Raw genomic sequence first — 22,391 nt, forward strand, 5'->3', positions numbered from 1 at the left:
AAGGAAGGAAGGAAGGAAGGAAGGAAGGAAGGAAGGAAGGAAGGAAGGAAGGAAGGAAGGAAGGAAGGAAGGAAGGAAGGAAGGAAGGAAGGAAGGAAGGGAGGGAGGGAGGGAGGGAGGGAGGGAGGGAGGGAGGGAGGTAGGGAGGGAGGGAGGGAGGAAGGGAGGGAGGAAGGAAAGGAGGGAGGGAGGGAGGGAGGGAAGGAGGAAGGGAGGAAGGGAGGGAGGAAGGAAGGGAGGGAGGAAGGAAGGGAGGAAGGAAGGAAGGAAGGAAGGAAGGAAGGAAGGAAGGAAGGAAGGAAGGAAGGAAGGAAGGAAGGAAGGAAGGAAGGAAGGAAGGAAGGAAGGAAGGAAGGAAGGAAGGAAGGGAGGGAAGGAGGGAGGGAGGGAGGGAGGGAAGGAGGAAGGGAGGAAGGGAGGGAGGGAGGGAGGGAGGAAGGGAGGAAGGGAGGAAGGAAGAAGGAAGGAAGGAAGGAAGGAAGGAAGGAAGGAAGGAAGGAAGGAAGGAAGGAAGGAAGGAAGGAAGGAAGGAAGGAAGGAAGGAAGGAAGGAAGGAAGGAAGGAAGGAAGGAAGGAAGGAAGGAAGGAAGGAAGTCTCTCCCTCTCTTTCCCACCATTCCCCACCCTCCTTTCTTTTCCATGCATACAATACATCCAATTACATAATTTTATGTGCATGCAAGCATGAGTATGCATATATCTGAGTTTATCTCAAGACCAAAAAAGCATCCCAACAGAAATGTTGGCAGAGGAGGTTTGCTTGCCCCCAAAGAGCAGCAGGTCTACCAGGGGGCCCTAGAATTCCGGCTGAGAGGGGGAACCTTCTGAAATCTCTGAGAGCCCAGAAGAGTCCCTGCCTGGCAGCAAAGAAGAATTGGTGTTCCGATGCCTGTGGCCACCTTCAGGGTTTAAGCATTTTTCTCATGAGAACCCCAGAAGGAATGTAGACAGGAAAATGACTAAGCTTGAAAATCCAAAAGCCTTACTTGGAGGGGACTTTGGTCCTTGGATCTTGGGCGGTCCCCTTCTCAAACAAAAGACTAATCATAAACAACAACAAACTGCCCTCAATGATGCAGAGAAATAGAGTCTCCCCCCCCCCCCCCCCTCGGGATGGTGATCAGAAAATGGCTCTGCTATGACCATCTGAGGCAGGGGCAAAATGGAATGCAGCATCAATGCTCGTAATAGCAAGAGTTGATTGTAGGTTTGGAGAAGTAGTGGGGAGGGGGCCTCAGAGGCTAGCTAGTCCAAAACCTTCATTTTACAGATGAGGAAACTGAGGCAAAAGGTTCAGTGATTCATCCAGGAACACACAAGTAAACAAAAGTTACAGAATCATAGATTTGGAGAGCCAGAAGCCATCTAGTCCAATGTAAACACCAAAGGGTTCCCCAGCTATAACATATCTGACAACTGTGCATCTATCCATACTTAGAAACCTCCAGAAAGGGCGGCCCCAGCCCCTCTCCAGGCCATCTATTGCACTTGGAAGGAGCTTGATGGGTTAGGAAACATTCCCTGACATCCAGCCTCGGTAGGCTTCTTGGAAATTTCTCTCTACAGCTCCTGGTTGCAGCTTCCTATACCAAACAGAACAAGCCTAATCTCCCTTCAACATAACAACTTGTAAATTACATAAAAACAATTCTCAGGCCTCCCCTGAGTCAGGGACAGGACCTGAACCCACATCCTCAGCCTCTAGATCCAGGGTTTGCTCCATTGAATCATTGTGTCCTGTATTCAAGACTCATTATTCTTCCAGTCCCTTCTGGCCTTTCCCCCAATAGGACCTCCAAGCAACACAAACACTCTTCTATGTCCCTAGTAGCATCAGACCTCCTTGGCCTCTGTTGACTGCTGAGCTCTTCAGCCCATTTCTAGATACAACTTCCTATCTCCACCAAACCAAGCCATCCTCATTGTCAAGGGCAGAGAAGCCCACACACATGCAGCGCCAAGTGCGTTTGAGAAGGCTGCACCTCCCCAGGTTCTTCACTCAGATTCCCCCATGGCCCTAGTTAGAGAGGGCAGAGGGATCGGAATGCCGGGGTCCATGGTGCCAAAAAATCTAGCAATAACCTTGCATTCATAAATCCTTTGGAAAATTCCTAAGCACCGTGCATAACAAATCATGCCGGGAAAAGCCCCAGTTCACAGAGGGAAGCACGGCTGCTTTGAGGGCAGCAAGTCCTCCAAAAGCCCGATGCACCATCATCTGTAGTCAATCAGGGCTAAATCCCCAGCAAAAACACAACTGGTTTTCTTCTCTACTGAGATGGCTGTTATCAGGGCCCCAGGAAGCCTCACCCAAACATTGAGCAAGCCACAGAAATGAGTTTCTCCCCGCATCTGCCCAGGCAGGATTTGGCGAGCCTGGCTGGGATCTGTGCTCAGGGTCGCAGATGGTGGATGGGCCTTGCACTGACTTCAGACCTTGGTCTGCACAAGCTGCATCTCTGGATCAAAGAGGCCCCTTCCAAAGTGGGTGCCAGCACGTAAAGCTGGGCGGCCAAATGGTGCTCGGTGGGGCCAGGGATGCTGCTTTCTAACCCGCGTGATAAACTAGGACAGCTGTAGGGACCCCAGAAAGAAGGCTGGATGGGGAGTCAGAGCCGCTCTGCACTGGGGTGACCCTGAGTAAATCACTTGGAACTCAGTTCCCTCCCGTAAACAAAGGCCTTGGACTTGACAAAAATCACATAGTGGGTGCTTCAGAAATGAACTCAAAGATGATCCTTTGGAAAAGCAGGCAAAATCCAAATCATCTTTTCCAAATTCCTAGCTTGCCCTCTTGCTGGCATTCATTAGGAAGTCAATCTCTCTGTCAATCAACGAACAAGAACGAATTAAGTACCTATCACGGCAGAGTTGACCAGAGTCGTGAAATTAAAAGAAGAATGCTCCTTGGAAGGAAAGCCAGGGCGAATCCAGGCAGCACACTAAAGAGCAGAGCCATCACCTGGCTGACAAAGGTCTGCCAGTCAAAGCCATGGCTTTTCCATATAGCTGTGAACGTTGGCCCATGGGGGAAAAGCCGAGTGCCATAGAGTCGACACTTTCAAATTGTGGTTCTGGAGAAGACTTCTGAAAGATCCTTGAGGAGCAACGATCGAAGCAATCGATACTTTACAAATTAATTCTGCCTTCTCAGGGGAAGGGCAAGGACTCATGCTGAAGCTTAATACTCTGGCCACCTAATGAGAAGACAGAATTCATTAGAAAAGACCCTGATACTGGAAAGGCCAATATCAAAGGCCAAAGGAGAAGGGGACAGTAGAGGCTGAGATGGATAGAGACCGGCATGGAGGCAGTGATCAAGAGCTTGGACAGACTTCCGGAGCTGGTGGGGGACAGAATGGCATGGGGGGCTGGGGTCCATGAGGGCATGAAGGGGGACAACTGGACAGCAACAAATCATGTGCCACGTGTACACATGGTGGCGGACAGAGAGCCGACACAAAAACAAGACCACTTGGACTCAGGTCTCCGCCGGAGCCTGGGCCAGTCCAAGGGTGTCCCTCTGCATTGCTAAAGGGAGTTTTCTCGCCTTGAAGCTCCCAATACCAAGGACTCACCAATCTACTTTCTCCACGGCTGGCAGACATTTCGCTGGGCGGCCCAGTACGAACGGGAAAGCGCTCAGGCCGCCGAGGAGCTCCCACTGCACTGAGGTGAGAAATGGCAGCCCCAAAGGCAGCCCACGGAGCCGAGGAGAGAACCGACAAGAGAGGGGCTGAGGCCCGTCCTCATCGAGAGAGTGGGCTAGAACTGGGCAGTCCTCGGAGGAGCGGGCGAGGAGGGAGAGGAGTCTGGGCAGCGGGGACAGTCCCTGCTGGAGGTGGGCGGCCCCCTGAGCAGCTTCTAGACAATCACGGAGGTTTGGCTGTGCTAAGGCCGGGGCCCACCTCTACGGGCGCTGGGCGTGAGCTGCTTAGTCACACCCTGGCCCGCGCTTTGCTGCTAAGTAGGGCTGGGGAAGAAGCAGCGGCCCCCCGCAGCCCACCCGAGGAGCGGAAGAACGGGGAGCCCAGGACGGGGGAACATCCCAATTCCAAAGGATTCACGGTGGCTCTCTGGGCCTTCCTAGCCAATCCACAGAGATGGCCAGAGTTGGAGGAACGGGGCATGTGCCCCCTCCCCAAAGCATTCTGTGACTGAGGTGGGCGCCGGCCGGGGGGGGGCTGGGGGGGGCTCTAGGTGGGCGCCGGCCGGGGGGGCGCTGGGGGGCTCTAGGTGGGCGCCGGCCGGGGGGGGGCACTGGGGGGCTCTAGGTGGGCGCCGGCCGGGGGGGCGCTGGGGGGCTCTAGGTGGGCGCCGGCCGAGGGGGGGGCTCTAGATCGTTCAGACGTTGGCCAGGCCCTGGGCTTCGCCCTCCGGTGGGCCGCGTCTCCTCGCTGCTGGGGGAAGAGGCACCCAGGCCCCGGGGCCAGAGGGGTTCAGCCCCGTCAGTACGCAAACCTCAGCAGGGCGCCCCCTCCACAGGAAGGTGGGCAGATTCCTGAAGCCGCTGATTTCCCTCCCGACCCAGCCAGACTTGGTACATGGGGAGCCCGGGGGCCAGAAGGCCCGCTGCTAGTCCGCCTCCTTTCAGCCTGGGGAAACGTTGCGCAGAGGGGAGAGACCGTCGCCCGGAGGCCCTGGGGGCCTGCGGGTCCCGCTGACCCAGGAGGAGACGAGGCCCCGGACAGGGACACTGGCCGAGGTCCAAGGCCTCGCTGGGCCCGAGCCAGCCTTCCGTCCAGGGCTCCGGAGTCCACTACCCAGCATGACTTCAGTTTAATAGCCTTGCTGTCCGGGTGTATGTGGGGGGGCGTGGGCGGGGGGTGTCTCTCTCATGTGGGGGTACATTGTGAGGGGGAACGTGAGTGTGGGGGAGAAGCACACGAACCCGGATTCAAGCTGGGAGGGCCGTGGGAGGGCCTCCAGACCGGCGGCCTCCATCTTCCCAGCGAGGAAGCGGAGGCTCCTATGAGGGCAATGACTCGGCCAAGATCACCCCCAGAGCAAGCCCCTCCGTGGCTTCTTCTCTCTCCACCTGGCCTTGGGCAGCCTTCCACGGCTCGGTCTTTCGGCCCGGATTGGGCGTTCCCCTCGCCCTAGACCCGGAGCTCCATCTTTCAGGGATTTCTTTTCTCTGGCTGGGGCGGGCCGAGGGAAGGCCGTTGGGGGGCGGCTTCTCCCGCTGGCCTCGGAGAGCATTTCCTGGGGCTCCGTGAAGAGGGGGTCGGGCCTCGCGGGCACCGGCCGCAGCTGGGATCCAGGCAGGCAGCATCGCCGGGCTTCAGGCTCGGCCAGCGCTTTGGCAGTCTGTCAATGACTCTCAGCCGCGGGCCCTTCCTGCGGGCCTCCCCGCGCCCATCCCAGCTGGCTCGGCGCCCCCCGCCCTGCCTGCTCTGTCTGCCTCCAGACAGGTAATGGGATGGCAACAGCCCGGCCCAAGCTGGACTCCCATCGTCCTGATGGGAAAGGCAGCGGGGGAGGGGGGAGAGAGAAGCCCCCTGGAACAGGGGAGGGAGAGAAGCCACCTGGGGGGGGGAGAGAAGCCGCCTGGGAGGGGGGGGAGAGAAGCCGCCTGGGAGGTGGGGGAGGGAGAGAAGCCACCTGGGGGGGGGAGAGAAGCCCCCTGGAACAGGGGGAGGGAGAGAAGCCCCCTGGAACAGGGGGAGGGAGAGAAGCTGCCTGGGAGCAGGGGGAGGGAGAGAAGTCGCCTGGGAGGGGGGGAGAGAAGCCACCTGGAACAGGGGGAGGGAGAGAAGCCACCTCAGAGCAGGGGAGGGAGAGAAGCTGCCTGGGAGGGGGGGGAGAGAAGCTGCCTGGGAGGGGGGGAGAGAAGCCACCTGGGAGGGGGGGAGAGAAGCCGCCTGGGGGGGGAGAGAAGCTGCCTCAGAGCAGGGGAGGGAGAGAAGCCGCCTGGAACAGGGGGAGGGAGAGAAGCCGCCTGGAACAGGGGGAGGGAGAGAAGCCGCCTGGGGGGGGAGAGAAGCCACCTGAACAAAGGGAGGGAGAGAAGCTGCCTGGGAGGGGGGGAGAGAAGCCCCCTGGAACAGGGGGAGGGAGAGAAGCTGCCTGGGAGGGGGGGGAGAGAAGCTGCCTGGAACAGGGGGAGGGAGAGAAGCCCCCTGGAACAGGGGGAGGGAGAGAAGCTGCCTGGGAGGGGGGGGAGAGAAGCTGCCTGGAACAGGGGGAGGGAGAGAAGCCGCCTGGGGGGGGGAGAGAAGCCCCCTGGAACAGGGGGAGGGAGAGAAGCTGCCTCAGAGCAGGGAAGGGAGAGAAGCCACCTGGGGGGGGGAGAGAAGCCGCCTGGGGGGGGGGGGAGAGAAGCCGCCGGGGGGGGAGAGAAGCCACCTGGGGGGGGGAGAGAAGCCGCCTGGGGGGGGAGAGAAGCCGCCTGGAACAGGGGGAGGGAGAGAAGCTGCCTCAGAGCAGGGGAGGGAGAGAAGCTGCCTGGGAGGGGGGAGAGAAGCCTCCTGGGAGGGGGGGGAGAGAAGCTGCCTGGAACAGGGGAGGGAGAGAAGCCACCTGGGGGGGAGGGAGAGAAGCCTCCTGGGAGCAGGGGAGGGAGAGAAGCCGCCTGGGGGGGGGGGAGGGAGAGAAGCCTCCTGGGAGCAGGGGAGGGAGAGAAGCCTCCTGGAGTAGGGGAGGGAGAGAAGCCACCTGGGGGGGAGGGAGAGAAGCTGCCTGGGAGCAGGGGAGGGAGAGAAGCTGCCTCTGAGCGGGGGTTGGGAGAGAAGCCACCTCGGAGGGGGTGGGGAGAAGCCGCCCTCTTGTCTGCCTCCAAATCGATTTAGAGGACTGTCCTGGCCAAATAATTCGATTGGGCTCCTTCGCTTCTAGGGTAAATCAGCCTGATGGGAAGGCCGGCCCAGACAAGCCGGATTCTTCACCCCCAGAACGGGGAGCCTGAACGTGGTGGGAGGAAGGAGTGTTCTGAGGGCGCCCTCTTTTACAAGGGGTGAGGCTAGAGTGGCAAGACCCGAGTTCAAATCCAGCCTCAGATACTGACTAGCCATGTGACTCAGGGCACGTCACTTCATCTCTGTCTGCCTCCGTTTTTCTTACCCGTAAAATGGGAATCATCATAGCATCTACCTCGCAGGATGGCGTCGAGGCGGGCGCTGGGCCTCCTGGACCCCCCATAGTTAAGGAGCAAAGGGTGAGTCCCAAAGAGAGGCGGCACACCAGGATGCTGGACGCCAGAGCTTCTGGGGGAGGGAAGGGCCTTCGTGAGCAGCCACTACAAGGAGGAGCCCCCGGGGCCCCGAGAGAGCTCAGAGGAGGCAGAATCATAGATGGGGGGGGGCCTCAGAGTCTGTCTGGCCCAACCCTCCCATTGCACAGATGGGAAAAGAAAGGCCCAGGAATTGGAGGACGTGGCCAGGGTTCAAAAGCTCTTAACCGAACAGAACGCCACCCCCTGATCCCCACGTCCCCAGCCTGGCTTTTCTTAGGGTCTCAGGCTTAAAAGGGGAACAATAAGAGCCCAGCTCACAGGGCCGGCGAAGGGTTCAAATGCGTCTGTGTGGAAATCACTTTGTACACTTTAAAGCACCCTGAAAAGTAACGACGATCCTAGAGGAGGCCTCTTCCCAGCGGCTTCAGAGAGAGCATGTCCTGGGACACGGCACTGTCCTGCCCCTCTGCTTTCCCACGCCGTGTTCCATGGACCATCGCCCAGGGGGTAACATCATCGCTATTGCCGGGAGGCCAGTCCATGCTCCATGGGCTCCTGTCGTCGTCGTCGTCGTCGTCGTCGTCGTCGTCGTCGTCGTCACTGTCGGGATGGATAAACTTGTAGGAGACTCTTGAAATTCTCAACATCTCCATTTTCCAGCATTTTCAAAGGACAGCAATTAATGACTGAGGCTGCAGATGGGATGCTACAAAGTCACAAGGACGCCTCTTTGTGAGTTCAAATCCGGTCTCGGACTTACTAGCTGTGTGGCCCTGGGCAAGTCACGGTTTGCCTCAGTTTCCTGATCTGTAAAGGATCTGATGAAGGAAATATAAACCACTCTAGTATCTTTGCCAAGAAAAGCAAAATGGGGTCACGAAGAGACGGACATAGCTGGAAGGTGCCTGAATAACAACAATTAATGCCCGCTGCCGCCATGTGCCAGGTATCTACCTCCTGATTCATTTAAACACCCAGAATACAGTGAGTGCCTCATAGTTTTGGGAATTCACTCCATATCCAGTCCAAATCCAGTTTGGCAAGCATTTGTCCAAGAAGGAGCTCTTCTGCGCCAGGCACCCCACTAACACCCTCTTTTTAACCCCCTACCTTCTGTCTCAGAATCAATGCCAAGTGTCAGCTCCAAGGCAGAAGAGCGGTACGGGCCAGGCAAGCAGAGCTAAGGGACTTGCCCAGGGTCACCCAGCTGGGAAGGGTCTGAGGCCACATTTGAACCCAAGTCTTTCTGACTCCAAACCTGCTGCTCTATCCACTTTGCTACCTAGCTGCCCCTGTGGAGGTATGGTGAGTAGGGGAAACGGAGATCAGAAGATGTGATGTTCTCATACCGTCACCCCAGAATAACTGGAGGACCCCAGTAGATGCCATGTTGACTTCCTTTAGAGGCCGTAGAGTTCTGCTGGCAAGACACTGTTGCTTATAGAAACCCTGGCACCCTAGCGAAGAGCATCTAATAACAGCAAGGAGGAGAAGGCAACAAGCACTCATGAAGTGCCCACCGTGTGCCAGGCACCTCGCTAAGCACTTTATAAATAGTTTCATTTGTCCTCACGACAACCTTGAGAGAGAAGTGCTTTTATTGCACTTTTTTCTTTTTTACAAATGAGGAAATTGAGGCAGGCTGAAGTTAAGGAACTCACTACATAGCTTGGAGGTATTTGGAGGCTGGATCTGAACTCAAGTCTTCTTGACTCCAAGCCCAGAGCTCTACCCACTGAGCCATCTATCTACTAGGAAAGAGAGCATCTTCTCCACTTGGACTCTGACTTCTCAAGACCTCTAGTTAGCATATGGAAGCCCATCTTCCTTAGATCATAGACCTGGGACAAATCTCAGAAGCCACTGAGGACAACCACTTCCATTTTATAGGTAGGAAAACCGGAGCCCAGAGAGGGAAATGACTTAGCAAGGCTAGGTCACTAATAAGAAGGCTCTCTGACTTCAAGCCCAGCTCTATTTTTATACTCAGAAAAGGAGCGGATCTCAAAATGACAAAAATAGAGTCCAGATCCTCGGTGCCCCCGTCAATGTTCTCCTTCCTATAAACACGAGCGCCCGTCTGTTTCCCATCGATCCCTCTTTAAAGCAGACTGCCAGGCGTTTCCATGGGTGATATGCAGCCATCAGGCTCCATTCCCCTTGAAGCCCAATCAAAGACAATGGGGTTTGAAGGTAAAGAGTGGAGGCAACCCAGGGACCAGAAAGTGATTTACATGAGATGTCAGGGGAGGGGCCGTGGGATTTCCTGATGGGGGAAATCTACACACTGTCATCTCCAATCATTCTGTCCACCGGTGTGCCTTTCAGCCAGGTTGATAAAAAAGAAAAAACCAAAGATCAAAGGCGGGCTCCTCTGGGCAAAGGCAGTAACGTAACCAAAACCATTTCAAGCGAGCAGGATCTTTTCCCCCATCTCCAAATACAGAAACCCCCAGGAGACGACTCACCCGTCAATTACCGGCATTAGATGGATTCGGCGATATTGTCAAAACCTGCAGAAAACTCTGTTTAGATTTCAGATGACGAGTGTTTGAAGCCCCCTTGCTCCTGATGACTCTGGCTAAGGGGTCCCTCCTGTCCTTTCCACTGTGGGTGTGTTTCAGATTACCGTCATGAGCCTCAGGTCCCCCATTTATGACACAAAGGGGGCTGAACCAGGTGAGCTCGGAGGGCCCTTTCAGACCTAGACCTAAGATCCTAAGTCACTTCCTATTTCTGATCTTCAGTTTCCTCATCTGTAAAATGGGCAATTGAGCTAAGATGGACTCTAAGGTCCCTTCAAGCCTGTCTAAAATCCTCTAAGGTCTCTTTTTTTTTTCTAAATCAATAATCCCATGACTGTTTAATAATAAGTCCATTATACACTAGTTGGTAACTAGTTGGAGAGACCTCCAAGGCATCCATATTATCAGCTAACATCCAGGTACTGGGTTTAATCCAATTGAGTGGCCCCCTCTCTGCTGGAGCTTGACCCTAGAGTGCCCTGGCACTCTGACTGGGGCCCAGAGATCCTCAGATTGGAGTGTGTTCCGCATTCCCATAAATCAGGCAGCCAGGACCCTCTGGGGAGGGGCTGCACTTTTCATCATTTAGGCAGGAATTCAAGTGCATGGAAATGCCCTAATTTGCTCGTGCTGTGTCAGCATAATGAGCCAAATCCAGTCCTAGGGGAGAAGACGAACACTTAGTACTTCCATATACACAGGCCTTTTCATCTGTCTTAAGCCATGTGATGGAGGAATGTTAGATTTCACTCAGCAAGACAAAGGCAAGTGTTTTGAGGCTCCTTCCCCCCTCTTCCACTCACTACTGCTGGCAACTCATTTTCACTTATCTGGCATCAGTGTGAAGTTATCATCATGTTTGTTATTACTATTAATAATAATGATAGCTAGCATTTTAAGGTCTGTGGGGCACTTTATGTGAGTTACCTGCCAAGACGTAGGTGCCATTATTAAGCCCACTTTGCAGATGAGGAAAGCGAGGCTGAGACGTTGAATGAAAGAGGCTAGAATTCTGTTAAGGGGGGACAAATTCAATGAGAATAAGATGGACCTCTAGGATAGGGGAAAGAACCTTGGTTCTGTTGGACTTTTTCCTAAAGGACACTTGGCATCTCTGTGACCTCTGTGAGTCCCATTTTCCTCCCCTGTAAAATGAAGCAATTAGACTAAATGACCTCTGAGGGGGGCAGGTGGGTGGCTCAGCAGATTGAGAGTCAGCCCCAGAGATGGGAGGTCCTAAATTCAAATCTGGCCTCAGACACCTCCCAGCTGTGTGACCCTGGGCAAGTCACTTGACCCCCATTGCCTAGCCCTTACCACTCTTCTGCCTTGGAACCAACAGACGGTATTGAATCTAAGCCAGAAGGCAAGGGTTTTTAATAAAAAACAAATATAAACAAATAAATAAATGAACAAATAAATAAATAAGTAAATGAATAAATGAATGAATAAGCAAATAAATAAATATATAAATAAATGGATGGATGGATAAATAAATAAATAAATAAATGAATGAATGAATAAATAAATAAATGAATGAATGAATGAATGAATGAATGAATGAATGAATGAATAAATAAATAAATAAATAAATAAATAAATAAATAAATAAATAAATAAATAAATGAAAGGCCTTTGAGATTCCCCTCTAGCTATAAATCCACAATCCTCTTTTTCTATGTGTTCTTCTCCCTCTTCTTTCTAATCTATACTAACACAAACATAACAAAAGTAGCAGTATTTCTATATTGCTTTCAGGCGTATAAAGCTTTTTAAAACTATTTTATCCTATGCTAGGAGAATGATGTTATTATTATCCCCATTTTATAGATGAAGAAATAAGGACAAAGATTAACTGAGTTGCTCAGGGTCACATAGCGAGTAAGTGCCTGAGGGTGGATTTGAACTCAGTTCTTCTTGACTACCACTTATATGACTCTTTAAAATCAGTATTTACCCCATAGGCCAGTAGACTTGACCTTGATTCCAGGACAGATTCTAAAATGCAAAAGGGCTCCATCTCTGGTCTGCACTGGTTGTTTGATCCTAGACAAGTGCCCCAGGCTACTCCCATTGTAGACCCTTCTCCATAGAGGGAACTTCCTCAATGGGAGTTCCCAACGCCAACGAAGTCACAAATCCAGTGCCCTCCCCACCAAATAAAACTATGAAAGGGATGGCTAGTGGATGTCCAGAACAGGAAACCAGTCCAACTCTGGCTTTACCAAGAAAAAGTCATGCCAGGCTAACCTCATACTTTTATCTGAGAGGATGACTCAGCTGGAAGATCAAGACAAATCTATAGATATTGGCAGACCTGGAAATCAACAAAGAATCTGACCCAGACCCTCACCCAAACCAGCCTGACAGACAAAATGGAAAGAGCATCCTTTTGTGCCCGGACAGTGAGACATAGTCAGAATATGAGTATGTAGCAGAGCGTGAGCAAATGCAGCCAAGGAGCGAGCCAGTCACTGATGACCCAGACGATGACAGTTTGGGGAAGGTTCCCAGTGGAGCACGCCAGAGGCATGTGGCCGCAGCCTTGTGCTGTGTTCACATTTTTTAGCAATACCTTGGACGCAGGGAGAGATGCCATGCTTATCAGGTTTGTAGATGATGAGAAGATAATGTACGCAGAGGAGGAGCGTATCCAAAAAGGTCTCAACCGGAGAGAATCAAATAATACAATGTTTTCTAGAAACAAAGGTAAAATCTCTCACAGGCTCAAGGTTTTTTTCATGGATTCAAGACGAATGAGGTATTGCTAGACAGAAATTCACTTGAAAAAGGTCTGGATTTTTTGCTGATGTTTCAAATTGTGGTGTGGCCCAAATGCTCAGTAGAAAGGTAACTAGATGATGCAATGGATAAGGAAACCTAGAGTTGGGAATACACAAGTTCAAATTCGACCTCAGATACCTACTAGCTATGTGAGACCCAAAACACAATAAAATGCAATTGATAATTACATATTTTTAATCCTGTGCTCTTTAAAAATTGATTTATTCATTTTTAACATTTAAAAAAAATTTTGAGTCCTAAATTCTCTCCCTCCTGACTGCCTATCTCCCACCCATTGACAATTGGGAAACTTCCCATTGTGAAAACAAAGTTCATTTTCAATTGCAAAAAAAGTAAATAAAAGCACAAAAAATAGATATTATTACATATAAAAACCAAGTCAACATGCAGCCCACTAGGCTTAGTGACTCCCATTTCTATCTGAGTTTGACATCACTGGTTTAGGGAGAGGGGAAGGTTTCTGAGAGTCTATGAGTGAAATCCTGAATATAATAGAAGGGCCCTTAGTTGCCCTCAGTCACAAGGCTGACTGGTAGCCTTCAAATTCAGCCCACATTGTCATCTCTGAGGAAGCTGAGGGGCTTAATTTCCCACAGAGGTCATTCAGATGTATAAAGAAAAAAAACTATCCTGAGCCTGGATTGCCATCTTGAAGCTCCAAGCCAGTGACTAGGAAGAGATGCACAGATGCATAGACTGGGAGAATCAAGAGGGACCCTTGCGATCGCCTTTCCCTGTCCTCGTAGTTTGTGGAGAAGATAACTCTTGAACTCGTTCCTGGCCTTCTGAAGGTTTGGCTAGCCTAGGAGCTGGATTTCTGAGCTCCAGGAGCAGATAAAATTAAAGCCCACAGGATGGACTATGAGTGAAGACAATGCTTCTTCCACAGGCAACCTGAGATCAATGCGGCCACTGGGGTATTTACAGCTGATTTTCTTAACAGTCCATTTCTTGAGTTACAATTTAAACATTGAGATTTAGTGAACTAGAGTGATGAATACTGAAATGAACAAAGAAAAAAAAGAGAGACGGACAGTATGTCCATCTGTCATGAAAAGAGCCCTGGATGTAAAGTCCAGAAAACTGGGTTCAAATCTGTTTTCCCCTCTGTGAAACAGGAATAATTATCTCTAGAATTCAATTCATTTCGGCAAGTAGTACTAAGCACATGTAGAGAAATAAGATTTAATATTAAAAAAAAGCCTAGGATTACAAAGAAAGGCTTGTGGATGTGCTAACATGGACAATGCTAATAGATCCTCAGAGTACAGTGTATTATGTTGAAATGGAAGTGTGTGGTCTCTGTGTTTGCATTCTTTGTGTGGGGAGAAGGGAATTCGAGCTGTCATTTTGGGTGGAAGTGTGGGTGGAGAAGCAAGTTGAAAGCCTAGGGCCTGACTTGGCAACTTTTCCTTCTTTCTCTCTAACTCCTACTCCTCCCTGCCCTTCATCCTCCAGGGAGATCATGGGATCGGAGATCTCAAGTTAGAAAGGGTATTGGAGGTCATCTGTTGCAACTCTGACCCCGAATGGATAAGAAACTGAGGCCAGTGAGAGTGATCAACCCACTGTTTCCAATGTAGTAAATGGCTGATCAGGATTAGAATCCAGAACCTCTGATTCCAAGACCAGTGGTTCTTTCCATTATATCAGGTTGTGCCCTTCATAAGGAAACTTTGCCAGTCAGTGCTGCCATAGGATGAATCGTGGAAAATATCCTGAAACTCAAAGACAAGATCCCAAGGAAATACCCTCCATATAGATATGTCTACCTCCAAGTGAAGTTGACTGTTCTGGTCTAGGTGGAAGATTCCATAACATTTCCCTTATCCAAGCACATGAAATAGTTGTGGAGCTGAGAAGGCTGTAGAGGGTGGGATCAATCATTCACCCAAGGATATCCACCAGAGCTTGAGGAAGAAATAAGCCAACAATATCAGGAAAATCTCTTCCAACTTAACAAAGGAATTTTTCTAGGTTCTCTTCTAACCAAAGTCATCAGGATCTGTTCATGACCTCATGCTTGACAACTTTCCCAATCGCCTTTATCCGGTGTCTGAGCCCCATCGTAGACAATGGCTCTCATGACAAAGGTAAAGCATGTCTGACATAGGGCAAGCTACCTCTTAAAAGGAAGTATGCAATTGTGGAGAGGGTCCCAAAATCAGAATCACATCCACACAATTCCAGAACTGGAAGGGTCAACACTGGGACCAAATCGTACTAGAGAAAGAATCTCCTCCTTAACAAAGTAAAGGGCAACTTCAATAATCAGAAGACTATTCAGTATTCAGAGTAAGGCCATACCAATAAAATAAAAATGCCAATACTACCAAAATTAATTTACAGATTTAGTACTATACCCATCAAACTGCCAAGGAGCTAGTTACTGCTATAGACAAAATACTTAAAAAAAAAAAAGAAGAATCATTTGGAGGAATAAAAGATCTAGAATACCAAGGAAAATCAAAGCAGAAAATGGGAATAGTGCTTCCAGATCTCAAATTATATTATAAAACAGTAATTATCAAATGATTTGGTTCTAGTTAGGATTTTTAAGTTAGATTTAATATTTATGGACTAACGAACTAGAAGAAGGCATGTGGGCAGTTCAGAGTAGGGTCCAAATGACCTTTCCACATGGATCCTTTTGTTACCCTCCCATTTCCCAGGTGATCCCCAATTCTCCACCTTGTACGGTTTGCAGTTACCCTTGAGAGGAGGGTAGATTTTCAGATGCCCACTGATAGTCCATGGGGAAAAGGAGAAATCTAACCAGAGAACTGTGAGGGTTGGGCTTGGATTTCATCTTTCAGACACCTTTTTGGCCTTGTGGTTCCCCTATTTGGGGAGTCAACAGTCCCAAGCTGTGTATTCAGCAGGAGAGATTCAGTGAGCTTCTGACTGCAGGCAAGCACGCTGGAGAAGAATGAATGGAGTGTTTCTGAAACCACATTTACCCACAATCTGCAATGCCGTTTAGTTTCCAACCAAAGGCTTCTAAGAAGTGTGCCGATGGGGAGAGGTGGAGTGGAAGCTTCCACAGACTGCAGACTTACCCTTTTACTGGTCTCTTCTTCCTGGGCCTTCCGAAACTCGTGTTCTAGGGAGCAGTCGATGTCATTGAAGAGGCCCACCTCCTCACAGTTCTTCAGGAATCTAGTGGGTGTCGGAGTCTGATCTGAGGAGAGACACCAAAACGTTGTAGAATGATGCATCGCTCCCCTTTCCAACTTTAAAGGCCAAACAGACCTTTAAAAAACCCTCCCTGTCCCCCCATGAAATAAATATCCTGCCGGTCCATGAGTTAAATGGGAGTCTCCCCTCATAGGACTTTGAAGGGAAAGGTTTGTAGGATTCGATACTATGGATGGGAAAAGCCTTTGAGGTCATCGAGTCCAGCCATAGCATTTTACAGATGAGGAAACTGAAACCCAAAGAGGGGAAGGGACCCGTGTGTGGCAGAAGGATCCGAGGATTTGGCCTTTGTGATCCTCCATCCCATTCCAGCTCAAAATCTGATTCTATGAACCTCGGAGTTTGCCTGGGAAGTACCATCCTGGAAAAACGGGGAGGTTCTGGACATAATGAACAACGTTTGGATTTCTAATCCTCAGGGAGAGAATTTCCAAAATAAATAAGTTCAATTCACCACAAAAAGCATGCAAAAACCGGAGAGAAAGTACGTGCCAGTCCTATGGAAAGTGCTGAACAAATTGTGATATATGGCTATAATGGAATTATTCTTGTGCTATTAGGAGTTATGATTGTGAGGAACTCAGAGGAATATGAGAAAACTTGTATCAACAGGTGCAGGGAAGGAAAGTAGAGTCAGGAGAACAGTAACACCCCCAAAAGACAATGAACTCTGATCAACTGGAAGGACCCATTTCAGTCTAGGAAAACTATAGGAAAAAGGACAGCAGTGATGGAACACACAAAACTCCTCTCACTAGAAAGACTGGGAACTGCAGAGATGGGTGCAGAGTCAGTCACTCAAGCACAGCCATGGTATCTATTAGGTTTGCTTAAATGATTTTCTTTATGACGAGGGAGAGCTGAATGTGGGAGACGAAAAGGACAACCAATGGACACAATTATAGTATTTTTAGAAAGTGATCAAAAAAAGGTGTAGACATGAACCTAGCATGCATGCATAGACAAGGTGCTTGGTGGACCAAGATGAATAATGGCAAATGGCACAGCCTTTGCCCTCAAGGGGGTTACCGTCTAAGATTGAAGATGAGACATGAACAAATAACCAAGCTACACACGTAGGATATGATTAGAGGAGAGAGCCAAGGAAGAGGCAGAAGTGATTGCTGTAGCTGGGATAGGGGAAGAGGAGACCAGGAAAGGTTTGACCCCGACTCTGATTGGTCATCTGCCCACAGCTACTCTTTTTTCTAGGCAAGGGACACAGCATGTATAAAGGCACCAAGATAGGAGAGAACAGAGTGAGACTAAAACCAAGAAGTAGCTCCGTTTCATTAGACCACAGCGTTACAGGGTAGGGAATCTGAAATAAGACACCAATCTGGGCAAGAGGTAACGAGGGCCTGAATGGAATGCTCTGAGCAGGAATGGTACAGAGGAGATGGACGGGGAGACGGTCAGCTGAGCAAGAAAAGAGAAGGGAGGAGACCACTCTGCCATCATCGGTCAAGATGAGCTGATCTACTGTGGAGAGAGGCTAGTCTTGTTTTTCCAAGTTAAGCAAACCAATGGCCTCCCTATTAGTTAGATAATTGCGCTGCAAGAACTCTAAGCTGCCAAGGGAGACTTGGAGGTTCTAAGTGATTTCCCTGGCTTATTCCTTCCCTTAATGCTTCCCTCCATCCCTCGCCCCAGGAAACTACTTGGAACCTTCTTCCCTTACATTTTGTATTTATTCATCTCTGTTGATGTTGTTTTGTCCCAGTAGAACATGAGACCCCGAGGGCAGAAGCCATTTCATTTTTCTCTTAGTATCCCTCCTGGCAAGGAGCACAGTGAGCATTCCAAAATTGATCATAGAAGGGAACCGAATTCATAAAAAGTTCAGGTTTCTTTATCGTAAGGAAGTCATTTTGTTCATGTCAATATATTCCCCATGAGATTCCAAAGGCAGTGAATAAGAAGGTGGCTTCTTTCCTGGAACTAAGCCAATTAAAACCAGTTAGAATAGATGGCCCAGTGGATAGATGGGAGCGCTGGACATTGACTTTGAATCTTCCTCAGATACTTACTAGTTGTGTGATGCTGGACAATTCATTTAAGCCCTGTGCCTCAGCTTCTTCATCTGTAAAATGAGGATACCTCAGAGTGTGGGAATCAACTGAGAGGAAATACATTAAGTGCTCTGTAAAAATCAAAGCACTACATAAATGCTCTGTTATTCTGTCACCATCATCATCATCATCATCATTACAATTTATACCTTACGGTTGGCCTATAGGAAGCTAAAGCATTTCCCTCTCCTTCTGAACAAGGGCCTTCCCTTGACCTTCTTAGAGACCCCACTGTTTCTGGTTTCTGAGGTGTTTACCTTTTGTTCTAATTAAATGGAATTCTCCTCTCTACAGTCTCCCTCATGGTTCTCTTGAACTCTGGAGCGACTCAGAGTCTGGCTGATTTCTCTTCCTGACTCAAAGTTCACTTGAGCTTTGATAAAAGGTCCCAAATCCCCATTAAAGATCATCAGCTCTTTTACTCTGGGAGCAGGGAAGCAATCCTTAAGAACCAGTCTCAGTGGCAAGGATGGATCTGTTTTTTCAAAAGTGCCAGTGAAAGAAATTGGGTCAATTCAGATCAAGGGGGCTGTGCCCCATCAGGGAAAACAGACACAGACAGATGACAATTCCCCAGCAGCCAAGGAAGCAAGGTGTGAAATCTGAGTCTTTCCATAGTGCCTACGTATGGTGGCTTTCCTTGGACGGACTCTGTCACGAGGTATTTTCAAAGGAGGAGCAAATGTGGTCAAAAGAATAAAGAAAAAGGAAATGAGAAGTTCTTGTGCATGGAAAAGGAAGTGGGCATCTCCAGAAGCAAGATGGGAGAAGGCTGGAGGGCTGATAACTAGCCTGAATGTAAGAACCCCCCAAATATTTCAAATCCAAAGGGAGAACACGGATGCATTGAAGAGATTCTCCATGGAGAGTTTGTGGGAGAAAACAGACAAGAACCACAAAGAATGAGAAACATGGATGGGGTTGTGGATTGTACTCTCCACCCTGAGATGATAGCATTTAGAGTATTGAAGGATTATGGTGAAGGAGCAAAGCGTTTGTATTTTAAACTGAGATGTGGTCCCCAAACATGGCAGGCATGAGACCCTGAGCCATAAGCAGAAAGGACAGATTCACCCCCCCTCCTCAAGAGGACCACAGTTTAAAACTGTTAAGGCACCAGCATACACAGACACTTGATGCTAGACAGTCTAGGTATGATGATGGATGGGGCAGAAAGATGGTACAGGGAGCCACCAAACAGTGTAACCCCTCCAGCACTGGGGGATTTCAGATTAGTGTTGGCAGCAGAAGGAAAAATGGTGGCACTTCCTGCAGCCCTTAAAGTGGGGGCAGTGAGCAAAAAGAATACAGGCTCGTAGATATTAAATGTGTCATTGTGGAGAAACTGAGCTATCTCCAAATGGGAACATACTTATTATGGACATAAGATAATACATACAGTCTATATAATAACAACAACAATAATAACAACTAGCATTTATATAGTGCTTGAAGGTTTGTAAAGCAATTTACAAACATTTTTCATTTGATCTTTACAACAACCCTGAGAGACAAGCACTATTATCCCCATTCTGCAGATGAGGAAACAGAGGCAGACAGCATTTGAGTGACTTGTCCAAGGTCATAGTAATAAAGTACCTATGCTGGAATTTAAACTCAGGTCTTCCTGACTCTAGGTCTAGTTAGTGTTCTACTCATTGGACCACCTAGTTGTCTCTATATTTTGTATACTGGTGTGTGTATATATATGTGTGTGTGTATATGTGTATATAGAAATAAAATGGATAGGTATATTTATATGTGTTTATGCATACATAGATAAAGTTTATATGTAAATATATAAATTTATATTTATATATTTTATATAAATGTTATTTATTTATAATTATATATTGTATTATATCATATATATCACATATCATATATAATTATGTATTATATATAATATAATATATAATTATATAAGTTTATATTTAACTATATATTTACATTTATTATTTATTATATATTATATATATTTACATTTATCACATAAAGTTAATATATTATATATGTGTGTATATAGAAATAAAAATATATGGGTGTATCCATGTGTGTTTATATATACATATATTATATATAAAATTTATAGGTAAATATATAAATTTACATTTATATATTTATATAATTTTTATTTTATTTAAATATAACATAAATATAAGTATATAAATTTATATTTAGCTATATATTTACATTTATTATTTATTATATATGATTATATATGTACATTTATTGTATTCAGTTAATATATGTGTATATATAAATATAATATATGCACATTGTGTGTTTGTACCTATAGAATATATACATATATGTCATGTATATCTATATACATGTAAATAAGTCTAGTTTTTTAAATATGGGGGAGTTATGTGGTTCTGTGTGTGTCTGTGTGTCTGTGTGTCTGGATCTGGGTCTGGACCTGTGTGTGCCACCATATGGAGAACTCCTCCTGTGGAAATTTCCTCCACTTGCCCTGAATCAGCAGCTCCTCGATAATTGGGGGCAGTCAGGGGCACTGATTGGTCTCAGATCACAGCCTCAGTCTACATCAGAAAAGAGATTGGTTCTTAGGTTTCCCTCCTCCAGGCAGGGCTGGTTCTCAAGTCTTCTCTGCCATACAGCTTTTCCCCATCTAATGCCATTTTGGAAATGCAAAACAGGCACCTATTTCCACATTTGGAAAAGATCAGTCTCACTGTTGCTAGTCTCCAAAAATCATTTGTTCTTGCGAACGAGCATTTCATGTCGGATCCAACAGGAAGCAGGGGTGGGACTGGTAGTGGTCGGTCCCTGCTCCTGATGCTCACATTTGGTATCCTCGTTTATTTGGGTGGCTGTGGGGTTCTCTGGCATGACTCACAGCCAGACCCCAGGAAATGCCAGGAGGATTTTTTACACAGACCGCTCCAGGGATGTGTGATGTTAACCCGCTTCACTCTCTGGGCACACTGGCCAAAGAGCTCAGCAGTGTGTAAGAGTGATTGTGTCATATATAATAATAGAGATAATTACATATGTCAAAGAACAATCCCGATGAACAGTCAACAGCTTTAATAAAAGCTTTAATCCTACCCCAAGAAATGCCTTTTTCTCCCCGAGTTTGACTCCTATCATCTTTTTTGGCTGGAGCTGACATGGTTTCTCCTAAGTAAAGTTATGGGACAGGCACAAATCTAAGGCCTGAAACCCGATGCCTTAAAAAAAATTGTTTAGTCTGCCGTGCATTTAATAATAGGTGCCTCGCTTTCTCAGCTGCAGAATGGCACTTAAGTTATGTATTTGCCCATGTTTCATTTTTCCTCCATCACCCTGGAGGAAAGGCAGCAGGCTCTGGGCAGAAAAGACAGGACAAGAGAGGCCCTCCCAGAGCCCTCGGGGCCGGGCCATGTGGCTTTACGATGACGTCATTTCTGTGAAATTGACACTCCGGCCAGGATTCTTGAGTGAGAGGCCTAGGAAATGGGATTTTTAAAAATCAGTAATAAATGTAAATGATACGAAGATGGAAGACTGTCCATTCCAAGCAGCATCCATCCATTCACTCATGAGTAAAGAAGAATGAATAATATGGACCATGAGAAAGTAAGGCTAGTCTGAATTCAGGAAAGATCTGAAAAGAAGAATGTTTAAAGGGCCTTAATGTCAGGAGCAGCTTGATAGCACAGTGGCTAGAGCACCAGGCCTGGGGATGGGAGTTCAAATATGACCTCGGACACTTTGTGACTGTGTGACTTTGGGCAAGTCACTTAACCTTAATTGCCTAGCCCTTGCCCTTCTGTCTTAGAACTGATACAAAAACAGAAGGTAAGGGGTTTTTTTTGGAAGAGGGAGAAGTCATCATATCAGAATTTAAAGCTGGAAGGGATCTTAGGGACCATCTAAACCAACTCCTACATTTTACAAATAGAGAAACTAAGTCTAAAGATTGAAAAATGTCTTATCATAGGCTCAGCTGATCTAAAACCGAAAGGGGTCTTAGAAGTCATCTAGCTCAGCCTCCCCATTTTATAGATAAAGAAACTAAGATCCAAGGAGTTGAAATCACTTGCCCCTGGTCACACAAGTAGCCCAAGCTAGAATGACAGGCAGCAGACTTCAGAATCATAAGACTTAGAATTTGAAATTATCTTAGAGTTCATCCAAATACAAGGTTCTTAAATCTGAAGTCCAAGAACTTGTTGTAAATAAACATTTGCTGAGCTTTTACCTAACTGGGTTCCTTTGTAATCTGTAAGTATTTTATTTTATGAATTCAGAAACATTATTTGGAGGACTCCATAAGCTTCATCTGCTAGCCAGAGGGGTCAATGATATAAAAAAGACAAGAGTCCCTGCTCTAAATTCAGACCCAGAAAGGCTGATTAACATCCAAAGTCACTCCGCATGTAAATGGCTGAACCAGGAATCTAAGCTAGGTCCTCTGTCTCCAAACCCCATTCTCTTTTCACTGTGTTTAGGCAAATCTAGAATTATCTAGTAGCATTTCTTGGGGCTGCAACTTCCGTAAATAGGAAAAAATGACTTGTAATTAGCACCTCTTGATTCCTAAGGAAATAGATGCCTCGTAGACACTTGAGGAGGGGTGAAATGACTTGCATCCAGAAGTTTAACTAT

The 22,391-nt window shown here is 47.9% G+C and overlaps 1 protein-coding gene across 1 annotated transcript in view; it reads right to left on the bottom strand.

Annotated features, from left to right (window-relative positions):
• Nucleotides 1–22,391, bottom strand: part of CREB5 (cAMP responsive element binding protein 5) — a 486,453-nt gene that overhangs the window by 372,620 nt on the left and 91,442 nt on the right. The window contains 1 exon segment of the mRNA XM_007505268.2: nt 15,564–15,685. Within this exon segment, the coding sequence (XP_007505330.1) occupies nt 15,564–15,685 (122 nt within the window).

Source organism: Monodelphis domestica, chromosome 5 (assembly GCF_027887165.1).
Source record: "Monodelphis domestica isolate mMonDom1 chromosome 5, mMonDom1.pri, whole genome shotgun sequence".
Taxonomy (NCBI): Eukaryota; Metazoa; Chordata; class Mammalia; order Didelphimorphia; family Didelphidae; genus Monodelphis; species Monodelphis domestica.